This window comes from Benincasa hispida, chromosome 9 (assembly GCF_009727055.1).
Source record: "Benincasa hispida cultivar B227 chromosome 9, ASM972705v1, whole genome shotgun sequence".
NCBI classification, from domain to species: Eukaryota; Viridiplantae; Streptophyta; class Magnoliopsida; order Cucurbitales; family Cucurbitaceae; genus Benincasa; species Benincasa hispida.
Genome location: NC_052357.1, coordinates 45,809,687 through 45,823,560, shown reverse-complemented (window position 1 = coordinate 45,823,560; position 13,874 = coordinate 45,809,687). Strand labels below are relative to the sequence as shown.

Sequence of the window (13,874 nt, the reverse complement as noted above, 5' to 3'; positions counted from 1 at the left end):
GATGCTGAGTTGAGTTAGGATATCTAATGCAGTTTTGTTAAATGAGATTGCACTACTACAAAATCTATATTATTTGATACTTCTAGTTTTTAATTACTTGACGTTTCCTTGAAAAAAAAGTCAAGTTATGACCTTTTAAAAAAGAAAATGTCAAGTAAAAGGGTTAAAAAAGCAGAGATTGACAAGATGTTTCAGATATTTTCATGCGATCCATTACTTGACACGTTTTTCGTGTCAAGTAATAAAATGTCTTACTTGACACGTTTTTCGTGTCAAGTATAAGAAGTTTTTACTAAACATATTTTTCGTGTCAAGTAAAATATAAAAATAATATTTTTTAATCTTTATTTCTTTCCTCCCTCCTCATTTTCATTTCCCCCTCAAATTTGGTTTTCCTCCTACCAAAATTATTATTTTAAAGTTAAATGCTCTAGACCGAAATTATTATTTTCAAATTGGAAGGGGAAGGGTTGCTTTTGGAGATTTGGGGGAAAGGAATTTAATAGAATGAAATGAAAAAGAAAATAATAATAATAACATAAAATAAAGTAAATATGTTGTTATATTATATTATATTTTTTTCCTTTTTTTCTTTCTTTCTTCATTTCTCGTCACCCTCGCGCCGTCGAGACCTCCCCCCCCCACCCCCAATCTTCATCTTCTTCGTCCGCTGCCAGCCCCTTCACGTCGTCGCTCGCTGCCCTTTGCTGCTGCCACTATTGTCAATACCTGCCGCCGTTAGTTTTGTCGATGACAACTTCCATCATGCAAGGGAAGCCAGATCCGCCAGTCGTCGTTCACGTTCACGTCAAACCCGATCGTCAGCTTCCATCACGCAAAGGGACACCGATCGTCAAACCCGTTCACGTCAGTCGTCGTTATTCATCTCAGACCCACCAGATCCGACATCCAACCATCGTTCTGTTTGGTTTCACCAATCGCCATCGTTGAGAACTCCACGACCGGTGGGGGATCGAGTAGGTAAAGAGATTCATGATTTTTTTTTTTTTGTTTTCTTTGGTTAATTTTGGTTAACCACTTGATTTTGGTTAGGATTTTAATTTATCCATTATGGTTGGATGCTAAATTTGGAGGTTTGAAGGCTTTGAGATACTGTCCAACAGGTCGAAGGTTGTTTTGGTGTGTCATAAGTTTCCAATAGATTTGAAGTTGTTTGGAAGGATTTTAGTGAGTACGAAGGTTTTGGAACCATTTTTGGTTGATTGTTATTGCTAGAAATTGTTTATATGAGCTTTAATTGTGACTTATGCATAGGTTGGAGTCCATTGGTGAAGTAATAAAGCAGATTTGGATTTTAGCCTAATTTTTGGGTAAGTCGTGTTGGTAAGTTTGAAATGATTGGTCTATTGGATTTGGGCTTAAAAGTTAAAAGTGATTTTTTATTTGTGTTCTATGATTTTTGAAGTGTTGGAAAAAGTTGAGTTGTTGTCCAATAGGTTTGACACCGATCTTTGCAAGGGTTTAGTAAGTTTGGAGGTTAGTATTAATAGTTATTGGTTACCCATTGAAGTATTGGTCAAATAATTGAGTTGTTTTCAATTTGTGATGTTCAATTCAAAATTTTCAAGGGATTGAAAGCAAAGTTAATGATGTTTGGACGTTTTGATAGGTATTGAGGCCTTAAACTTTTTTGAAATTGTTACATAGTTGCTCGAATTTGCGTTTTGTAACTATTATTATTGAACTTTTCGTAGGTTGGATTACTTTGTTGTAGTTTTGAGGTGGCATTCGAATGATGTTTATTTAATGCATATGTATGATATGTGTATTAATATTGACTTTATAATGTAGTGTCCTTTACAAGTGGTAACTGTCGAATGTAGGTATTACGTTATGAGATATATATGCAAGAAATCGTGACTAAAGAGAAAATATTATAACATATGCGGTATGTCTTTAAACTACTTATATATATTGTAACATTATAGGTAGTGTAAATAGTAAATAAATATATATATCTCACTTTCTATGTTCTATAGATTGATACGAGAGCTCGTACTTGCAACTTGAATTCGATGAAGTACGCGTGAAATGGGTTGAATATTTAGGTTGTTATATCTGATGGACTTATTTATTTACTATTTACACTATCTATAATGGAACGAGAAAAAAAATCCATTCATCAGATGTAAAACAGAAAATAGATTGAATATATATGGAGAAAGAAATATGGAGATGCATCCCTTTTTTTAATCTAAATATCGAAATGAAATAAAATTAAATCAGAAATCATACTGAGACTGCAGATTTTTTGAACAAATCATTATCGGCCTTCAGGGAGAAAAAAGATAGAAAATAGACCTATTGTTGGGGTGGTCAGTATTCCCTACCAAAAATTCACTCGTCGTGCAATTTTGATGGAAAACATAAGAAAAACGACAAGGGAATGACACATGCTTTAATATTGAAGCGGCAAGAGGAAATCTGGAAGAAAAAAGTATGGGAAACAGTCAGGAGACAAAATAGATATCAGCAGGGGAAGGAAAAATAGAGACGAAGTAAATACAATATAAATGGATAAAAAAAATATAACTCATTCGAGCCAGTGGAAACAAAAGTGGAAATAAATTGTAAGAGACGAAGAACAAAATATAGGAGTAAACCCTAGTTAGTCACAAACATGCAAGCCGAAAATATGCCGAAAATGGAACGAAAGGAAAATCAAAACAGTCTGGAATTGGACAAAGGACAGAGCCAATAAGAATAAAAAAATCGAACATGCAAGGAAGAATAAAAACATGAAGAAATCAAGACGAAAACGTACAAATCTTCATCGAGAAACCAAATATTTGAAAAAAAAATTTAGATCTAAACAGAAAAAAAAAAAACTTGATCTACTATAAAACCGTTCATATATACTAAAAAAATAGTTAGATCTACAAAAAAAAAGGTTAGATCTACTGAAATATCATTAGATCTACTATAAAATTGTTTGTATCTACTTGGTCTAAAAAAATAGACATATAAAGAAACCAAAGAAGAGAAATGCATCGTTGAGCAAGAAAATTTGAATATGGAACGAAGTCCGAGAGGAATACAACCCATTCGAGCTGGAGGGGAGAACGAAGAGACGAGATGAAGAAGACAAGCCGAACGACGAAAGAAAAGAGAATATGAGAAGAGAGAGAGAAGTGAGCAATGAAAACGCGTGACGAGAAGAAAAGGAGAGGAGGAAGAGTAATTAAAACCCTGCAAATGAGAAATGAAACGAAAGGAGAAACACCGTTTTCATTTAAGTGGCTATCAAATATGGAGTGGACTTTTTAAGTCCACCCAACCCAATTTCATGGAGACTATCAAATAGCCCCTAACAAAAAATGAGAAGAAAAACATAGTGACAATGGACATCAAAGGGTAGTTCGTGGTAGTGGAAGCCATGTGAAGGAGAAATTGGGAGGAGGGAGGGAGGAAAGAAGAATAAGAAAATGAATGAAAAAGAATATGTATATATTAAAAAGGTTCTTAACTTTAATATTCAATATTTAAAATGTCAATGTCGATGTAAATATTAATTTTATGAAAATTTCAATAAAAATATCAATAAAATTTTGATTTCGAAGGATATTTTTAAAAACGTTATAAAAATGAAAAACTCAGTAAATAAATTTAAATTAATAAATATAAATTCTATTATTATTAAATAAATTAATATGTCTATTATTTATATTATATTTACAGCAGTGATATTTTGTTGCTTAATTATTATGTCTAATTGATTTTTCTACGATATAGTGAAAATATCGATTCATCCCTCATATCAATACTAAACCTATTAAAATGTAGAAATATCACTGAAAATATTGACATGTCGATGAAAATTTAATATTATCTTAATAATTAAAAAATTAATAAAAAAAAGTGTCATTTCAATCATCTTTTGGACATTATTGGAAAACTTGATAGAGGTCCCATGGAGTGCTCCAACAAGCAAATTCATGAGTAATTGTTGAGTTCGAAAACTCGGTAACCCAAATACCCAACCTCATGATCTGTACTTTTTTTTAATTTTTCTTTAATTATAGAATAAAAATCAAACTGTTTTGAATTTTTAATTATTTGGAAAATCCATACTTTATAAGGAACTCTGTTGTTTATTTTTGTTACAAAAGCTTGTGCTTACTGTTATTTGAGTTATCTTCCTTTCTCAATTTTCTTCTCTAATCTATCTTTTTGGTTAGAGAATCCCACATTGAAAAATTTGATATTGGAAATCTCTTTCTATTTCAATCTTGAATTTTGGATTTGGGCCCTAAGGGTACCCATGTTTTGAAGGGAGTGAGGGGATAGACCAATGGATTTGGTGGACGGGACACACACGCACCATCGTCCGGTTAGGCACGGTGCGACACGTGTGTGATGATTAATTTTAATAAAAATATTATTTTAACCGAAAAAAAGGAGGAAATGGTCTGTTCCGTTTCATCCGCCCATCCCGTTCCGTCCGCGCACATTCTGTGACGGAGAGCCCTTCTTGCTCCCTACAGTTCATCGCTGAAAGCCTATAAAAGGCCTGACCTTCAACCGTTCAAGACACACAAATTATTTCTTCACCTATCACTTCTTTTCCTCTCCCTCTCCTCCTCCATCTTAGCTTTCCGAGTAGTGAGTTTAGAAAGGGTGTGTGTTCCGATCGGTAACGGTGCATTTCCGATCGAGTTCTTTTGACTGTTTTATCTTGGGACGACGTGGCAAATTTCAAACCTGCTTGCACACTTGGGCAAAGCCGCGAAACGTTTTAAAGAGAGCGTGCTCTGCGACTCAGCCTATAACGAGTTTTTATTTTGCAGGTTTTACTCTTCGCTTGACCACCGTACCTTGACAATTTATTGTTCGTCGTTCTGAGGATCCTACCGTTTCCAACCATAGTCCATCACTCTAAATTTTTTTATGAATTGTAAAATAGTATTGTTAGAAAAATCAGATTTCACTTTTTATATAATTTATTATTTTGTAAGTATGAAATTTCATAAATATCAATTACATAATTGTTTAAAAGAAACAAGCAACTTTAGTATAAAATAAAATAAAAACACCATTTATATGAAAAAAAAAATTGAAAATATCATGATACACGTAATAAAGAACTAATAATTAACTCAATATATATACATACATATATATATATTTGTCAAAATGGTTATTAAATACCAAAATTATTTGTTTATACATTTTTTTACTAAAATGTTTGTAATCAAAGAACTTAAGGTACAAATACTGGTTCTCTTAAAGAAAGTTGTTAGGACTTATTGGTTTTTTCTCTGTGTCATTAAAGGAAAGAAAATCAAGGGCAAAAGGGAAATTTCAAAATTACAAGGATAAGATTGTCTTTTTACTCTTAAATTGAAAAAAAAAAAAAGTTATAAAGAAAATAAAGAAAAATTTAGAAGTGTTGAAGATAATTTTGGGAAGAAATAAATGAAAGGAAGTGGGCGATTCTTCCAGAAGCCACCATTAGTTGTTTATAAATGAGAATAAAAAGAGGGAAGTGAAGGGGAAAGAAAAAGGTTATAGAAAGAATTGTGGAAGAGAATTTGCAGCTGAAACTGGATTGAGAAGCCACTCAATCAAAGTTAAAAAGTCTGGTAAGTTCTCATCCCTTTCCATAAATCGTGATTCCATTTAATAACTATTTAGTTTTTAGTCTTTGAAAATTACCACCACTAAATTTTTTGGTTTGATATATATTTTTTATCAATATTTTAAAGAATCAAGTCAAATTCTAAAAACTAAAGAAGTTTTTTTAAAAAAATTGGTTAAGAATTCGACTCTCTTACTTAAAAAGTATGAAAAATATAGTAAGAAATTGAGAGAAAATAATTTTAATTTTTTTAAAACTAAATGATTACCGAATAGGGTGTGAATTTGGAAGGTTGAAAGTTATGTTGTAGATCTTTTAGGGAATTATTAGGAAAAATCAAGTAGAATGGGAAGTGTTGGTTAATAAAGGAAATATTGGGATTGTTAATCTCAAGTCTTATGTTAGTTAGGTTAGTGATTGATAAAATAAGGTAATAATTACATGTTTTTATTGGTATTTCAAACCAATCAAAGATTCAAATAGCTTATGACCTAAGTTTTTACCTTAACAATACTCTGAATGGTTTATTTTATATAAAATATTGTTATTACATGACTAGTTTTGTGAATATTCATGAAAAAATGTTATTTATGTATAATTTTAAAGCTGAGTGCTATGATTTTGAGGTGATTCTAGACTTTAAACTATTACTTCAAAATGTTTGAGACATTTTATGTTAATTTGATATCAACCAAAGCTTACTGGTAAAAGATTCTGTTGAATGAACATGATTTTAATTGCTTTTCAAAGAAGTATGAGATTTCTTGATTTTATAATTACTATAATACATAAATGTGCATTGCACGTGTTAAACTATATATGTAATTAAAAAGCGACAGTTACTTTTAGGTTTAAAGTATTAACATAGGACAATGTAAAAGAATTTGCTAATATAGCAAAATTTAGATCAAGTTCTTAGGTCTATCAATGATAGAGTTTATCACTAATAGGAGTCTACTTATTTTTTTTTCAAATAATTAGGGTTTAAGTTTGGGTAGATTGCATCTTTAACATGTGAGCTTTTATCGTTTTGAAAAAAAATTAACACGTTCAAACCTAAACTCTAATTTGAAAAAAATATAGATTTTATTTTTTAATGAAATTAAAAGATAACGTTTTCAACATGTTATTTATATTTGGGTTTAAAAGTTAAAAATTTGCATCTTCAAACGTAAATCCTAATTTTGAATTTTCCTAATCTCAATTGTACTATAAAAATTTGAAACTACACCACATATTAACTAAATTGTAGTACAATACAAATTTTTGAAAAATAACAAAATAGATGAAAATAAAAAAAAAAAATATATATATATATATATATTTTTTTAATTTGCATGCATGTGATCTAACCTTCCCAATTTATGTTTAATTGAAAGTGACCGCAAACCACATGCTCACAATCTATAATCGTCATAAATGTTTGACCTGCCGTTGGTTTCTTTAGTAGGTAATACAAATGTCCACGTGCCCACGTCATAAATGCTCACATATCTATATCTAGGGTTATTCAAAAAATCCGATAATCCAAAAAAATCGATAAATTCAACTCAATCCATGCGGTTTGGGTTAGGTTATCAACTCATTTGAATTGGGTTGAGTTCAAATAAATGAAAATTTTATGGATTGGGTTGGTTCATGGGTTCACCTAATATAACCCAAACCAACTTGAATCAACCGAATTTATTATTAACTTTAAAATATATTTTTTTATTACTTATAATACAATTATTTATACATACATTAATTTTAATTTTATTTAATTCCAATATTTTTTTTGAATAATTTCTTCTTCAACAACTCTTAAAAGTAGTTTTTCTACACTTTAAAAGAAAATTTTTCACCATACAAATTGAAATTGAGTTATTAATCTTAATTCAATATATGAAAAATTAAATTAGATTTTTACATGTTTATATTTTACTTCTTTTTATAACAAAATTTTAAATAAATGGCTCGATTAACCCGAACCAACCCAACCCAAATATTTCATGGTTGGGTTCATTTTTTAATAAAGTTATTTGGGTTGAAAAAATTTATAACTCGAACAATTGGGTTGGGTCTAAAAAGTCTTTCAACCCAACCCATAAATACCTCTATCCATATCTTACTATTTTAATCACTTATGACATAGCCTTTAAATAAATAGTAGCACAAAAGTACATTAGAGATTTCGAGTTGTATCCGTTTAGTCCTCCAAATTTGAAAATATATCTTTTAGTCTCTGAAGTTTGAAAAATAATTTTAAATGATCCCCAAATTAATTTGATTGACGAAGAGAAATTTGACGTCGCAAGTTAAAGTAAAATTACGCTTCTTTTTTCATAAAGGCATTAAAAATCGATGAAGCTTTCTTCTTACATTTCCTTAAAAAAAAAAAAAAAATTCAACAATGTCTTCCCCGTCGCCTCCACACCGCTAGTCCATCACCATATGCTTCAGTTGACGAGCAGATTAAGGATCGGAAGCAGCTTCATGTTGGTGGCCATGGTTTGTGCTCTAATGATAATAAGAGAGAAACATAGAAAAACAGAAAATAAGAGAGAAGGGGAAGAGAGAAAGACGATAGCCATTGAAAAAGATGAGAAAGAAGATGGGAGAAAAAAGAAGAGGAAAAAGGAGGGGCGAGACCATGTAGAACTACTCTTTAAACTTCGGAGACCAAAATACATATTTTCAAACTCTACGGACCAAATAGATACTAACTCTAAACTTCTTCCCATTAGCCACTTTTTAAGATGAGTGTTTTAAAAGATGTGTGCCTTGTGATATTCGAAAGTATTTATCAATTTTTTTTAATTAGCAAAATTTATTGTTTCGAAATGTTTTAGAGAAAGCGTCATCATGTGAAATTTCGAAGTTATGAAATGTTGTTCAAAAAGAAAGATCTTAATTTTAGAACGATTTATGAATTATGTGAAAGCGAGATTTTCAAAAGTGATGAGTTCTGTGTGTCGAGTTAATGTGGTTTTCAAACCATTAGATCAACGTACCCATGATGATTTCCCACTACATTGATATGAAAGTATTCTTTTAGTGTAGACATGGTATATAAGAGGTCTTCAGGACCCACTTTGACACATATATAAGCTTTGGATTGTATGTCGAAGTGATTTGCCATGCACGTATATGACCATGTTTGCTTTGTTATACATCTTGAGATTACTTAATGTATAGTATGACCATATTTTCTTTGCTATATATGTTGACTTCCTCCATATATAGTATAAGCATGTTTAGGTATATAGGTTTATGTCCAAGCTTGCAAGAAAATGTTTATGAATTTCTTTAATTTTCTCAAGTTTTTAAATTGCTGGTAATTTTCATCGAATGACAAAACGTGAATTTTTATTTAGATTGATGTTAATTTATTTAAATTATTTTTCTATGAACGTTCAATCATTCATTAGGCTTTTAAGCTCATTCTTTTATTATTATTTTCTCACCAGGTTGCTCTTGAGCTTCAACAAGAATTATTTATTAGAAATTGCCACTCATATCATCTATTTATTGCGACATGTAATCAAACATTGAGTTTATGGTAAGGTTGTAAATAATTGCACTGTATAAGCGACGTATATGATTTAAATCAAGTTTCAAGTTTAAGGAGGATTATTTGGCGGTAGACGCTCCATCGCGCATTTGGGGTCTTTTATCATCAGAGCTTGTGTGCTGAATGACTTAGTAGAAAAATCTGGGATGAGGCGTTACAAAATTATTTCAAACTCACTCTAAAATAGAGATAAAAAGTTGAACTATACATAAAAAAAGCCAAAATATATATATATACATATATATTTGTGCTCCAAAACAAAGCAAAGGCAAACCCTCCAATATGGGTGGCGAAATCATAAGATTCATCAAGATGTTGCCCATATTCATTATGTCCTCTTTGTATTGCTATTTCATAGCTTCAAAGTTTTCCAAAGGCAAACTTAGGCTCCTCTCTCTGCTCCCCGTCTTCTCTCTCTTCACCGTCCTCCCTCTCTACTTCTCCTCCATCCTCTTCACGAGCAACATCGCCTTATTCGTCACCTGGCTTACGACCTTCAAGCTCCTTCTTTTCTCATTCGATTTGGGTCCTCTAGCTTCGGACCCACCATTGTCATTCCCTCTTTTTGCTTCTATTGCTTTCTTTCCAACTAGAGTCAAGCATAACAAAACAACCCCACCTGACCAAGAACCACCTCCAAAGTTGCCTCTAAACTTGCCAAGCAAAGTGGTGATACTTGCCATATTGATCTTAGGAAACAGCTATATTGTCCTTGTTTGTCCCAATAATGTAAAGTTCTGGATCAATTGTGTTACAATATATTTCTACTTAGACGTAATTATGAGTCTATCCAATGTTTTTGTTCGATCAACTTTCGGTGTCGAGGTCAGACAAGCATTTAACGAGCCATATCTATCGACATCGCTTCAAAATTTATGGGGTCGGAGGTGGAATCTATTAGTATCTGAAACTTTGCACAACACAATCTACAAACCAGTTCGTTACAAAGTAGGGATGCCACGGTGGGTGGCATGAGCTTTTGTATGAGCTTTTGTATTACTACATTGTCAGAGCGAGTCCGACATGGGAAGCCACGTGGTTCTTTGTGATGCATGGAGTGTGTTTGGCCGTGGAGATTGAATTGAAGAGGGCGTATGGGAAAAGGTGGCCGTTGCATTGGGCAGTTTCTGGACCATTAACGACGGTGTTTATGGTAACCACCACTTATTGGTTGCTTTTTCCTCTAATGTTGAGGTCTTGAGGGATTGCCACATTACAAGCAATTATTCCTTCTACCTAGCATGACGCATTATGTATTATTTTTATTCTCAAGGTTTAAGTTACTTTTTTTTTCCCTTTTTTCTAGTGAAAATGAGCTCTATTCAATGATAATTGACATGATTTTCTTTTCTAAAAGTCAAAGGTTTATGTCAATCTTAGAAACTCATGGATGAAAATAATATTTATAGGTGAAAAACTTGACTTAGTTTTTGGAAGCATTAGTATAAAGAGCATTAGTATAAAGGTGCGCCTGATAGCAAACCCTAGAAACTTACAAATGAAAATAATATTTATAAGCTTATTTTTCAAAAATTAAAATAAAAATGGTTATCCAACCCGACTTTAGTAGTTGGCAGCAAAAAGGAAAAAAAATTGAAAAGTATTGCTAGTTTTGGAAATATAAGAAAGCACAAGATCATGTAGATATATAAGACTTTTTTGGATTGATTAGAAAAAAAAATATTTTTCAAAAAACTCATTTTTATTTAAATACACTTTAAATGTGTTTTAAAAAATATTTTGAGTAGTTGTCAAACAATCAAATTTGTTCCAAAATGACTTGTTTGTTTAAATTAAACACTTAGAAATATATTCTGAACACACTCTACACTAATCCATTTAGTTTTTTATTTTTTATTTTCTATTTTTGAAATTTAAACTTATAAAAATATTAGTTCTACCCTTTAACTTTTTATGTTTTGTTATAAAGTTTCTATTTATATTTTAAAATCAAGTCCAAGTTTTAAAAACTTAGGAAAAAAAAAATTAATTTTCAATGACTTGTTTTCTTATCAGACTTTGATTTAGAATTCAAGTGTAATTTTGGATATAACAAATATAAATTTCAAAAGTAAAAAACGAAAAAGGAAATTATAATCAAAAGAGACCCAAAAATCAATTTCTATGGCATGAACTTGCAAGGGCATCAATGTTCACCTTAAGATTTATTTTCGATACCATCAAATTAAAGCTTAAACTTATATGAGTCTTACGATTTGCACTTTCTTTTTAAATTTTTTTCTAATACAATAATGTTCTCGTTACAAGGTAAAAATTGCTGCAATTATTTCAAGTTTAAGATATAGAATAATGTAACAATACGCATGATGCTTAAAATGTATAATATTTGATGAAGAAATTAAAAGACATCTTATTAATTCAAAGGTTAAAAAAAAGAAAAGAAATACATGGCTAAATGTAGCAACACTTCAATGCATATATTGTTAATTTGGAACAAAAAACCAAGGCTAAACTATAAAAGATGATCCCGAATTTTGTATTTTGTGTCAAAAATATTTTTGAACTTTCAAAAGTTTAAAAAATACTCTTAAACTATCAAAAAGAGTTCAAAAATATTCTTACCATTATTTTTTGTTAATGAAAATCGTTAAATTTTTGTTTCAAAAATATCCCTGGACTTTCAAACATTATAATACCCTAACTTAAAAGAAGTTCAAAAATACCTTCACTGTTAGTATATGAACAAAAACCGTTAATACCTTATTACAAAAATAACTTTAGAATTAAAAAAAAAAAAAAGTTTATAAAAGCTCCTACCATTAATATAGTGATAAATTTGTTTGAGGTTTTCTTAAGTTAAAAAAGAACTAACTTTAAAACAAATTACATACATATCCTCATTTTTTTTTCATATAGATACTCTTATTTTTTTCTTAATTTTTGAATTCTTAACTCACACCAATTTTGTAGCAACCAAAACAAAAATCAAAATTTTAAGTTAAATCATAAAATCTCATAAAATTCCAAAATAAAAATCTCACCTTAAAACATATCAAAATGATAAATAATCGAATGAAAATGTATTTGGCTATTAACACATACTCAACTACTGACCTACAACTTTGTTAAAATATTTAAAGTCCTAAAATCCTTTAGTGCTTCCTTTATTCTCTTTTTTCTTATTATAGTCCATATACTTTAAGTGAAGTGTGCAATTGTATTTATCTATTTATTTATTTTAGATAAACAAATGTCAAACAATTATCAAAAAGGGGAATAAGAGAGTATTGAAAAAGGAAGAGAAAAAAGATGAAAATAGAGAAGTAAGACAATATGAACGATTTTTGTTCATATAATAGTTAAGGTACTTTTGATTTTTTTTTAAGTATATAGGTATTTTTGAAACTTTTGAAAGTTCATGGATATTTTTGACACAAAATACTAATAATTTTCATCCAAAACTAATGATAAAAGTATTTTTTAACTCATTTTAGATGAAAGTTCAAAGATATTCTGGCCATGAAGTATAACTTTAAAGGTTTTTTTTTATATAACTTAGCCCAAAAACCATGATAGTTACAAGAGAGAGGTGGATAGACAAAAGAGAATGCAACATTATACCGTCCATACAATTAAGGTTGGCAACGGGGCTGGGGCGGGGCGGGGGGGCGTCCCCCGTCCCCGGCCCCATGGGGGAAATTGTCCCCCAACCCCACCCCTGTCCCCGCCATTTGAAGGCAGGGACGGGGGCGGGGATTCCCCGTCGGGGAAATGGGGTCCTTGTGGGGCCCCATTCTCCGTTTCCCGTGGGGATTCTTGGTGAGGATTCCCCGCGGGGATTCTCCATTTTTTTTAAGTTAAAATTTAATTAGCCTACGAAAAATTTATTAAAAAATTTTATCGAATTCCTCGTTTTTTAATTCAAGTGATTTTATTTGAAATTTGACTAATGCATAACAAATGAACAAAAAACAATAGATTATTCTATGAAATAAACACAATTGACAATTAATTGACAATCAATTGACAATTTAAAAGCTAACATTAGATAATTTTATAACTTAAAATTCAATAAAGTTTGAATAAGTAAGTCAATTAAAGGCAAATGTCTTAAACATTCAAATAAGTATTTCACCATAAAATCTTTCAATAAAACTTGTCCTTCTCTCTTCAATGACTTCACAATCAAATCTTTCACCATCACCTTTCTTGGCATCATCCCATCCTTAGTTGTATTCATTCCTATATTTAAAATGTAATAAACAAATAATGTCACAAAAAAAATTAAAAAAAAATATAGACCACGAAATAATGTTAATCCTTGAACATATACCTTAGTCACCATGCCATCTTCATCAGAATCGTCTGCATCTTCTAGAACAGTTGCTAAATGTGTAACCATTTCTTTTACTGTGCTTGTACCTTACATTGTCAAATATTTGTAATGAAAGAAAATATTTATTAATATATTAAATGATAGAAATATGTAAAATAAAATAAACAAACTAACTTGTCAAAACTTCAGTTGCAATCCAATTTTGAGCGCACATCAAAACCTCTATTGTCTTTGGATGAAGTTTGTTATGATGTGGGCTTACAATCCTACCACAGGTACTAAAAGCAGACTCTGATGCAACACTAGATAACGGGATGGCTAATATGTCTCTTGCAATTTCTTGTAAAATTGGATACTTGACACCATTCAATTTCCACCAACTCAAACAGATGTTCGAGGTAAGACAGGTTCATCCAAATATGCAT

At 30.8% G+C, this 13,874-nt stretch overlaps 1 protein-coding gene across 1 annotated transcript; it reads left to right on the top strand.

The window, feature by feature from the left end:
* The first annotated feature begins 5,403 nt into the window (after positions 1-5,403).
* Positions 5,404-10,464, top strand: LOC120085473 (probable long-chain-alcohol O-fatty-acyltransferase 1). Its single transcript, XM_039041451.1, is given in 3 exon segments — positions 5,404-5,603; positions 9,049-10,123; positions 10,125-10,464. Coding segments are annotated over 2 exon segments (918 nt in total). The 5' UTR covers positions 5,404-5,603; positions 9,049-9,434; the 3' UTR covers positions 10,354-10,464.
* The last annotated feature ends 3,410 nt before the right edge of the window (positions 10,465-13,874 follow it).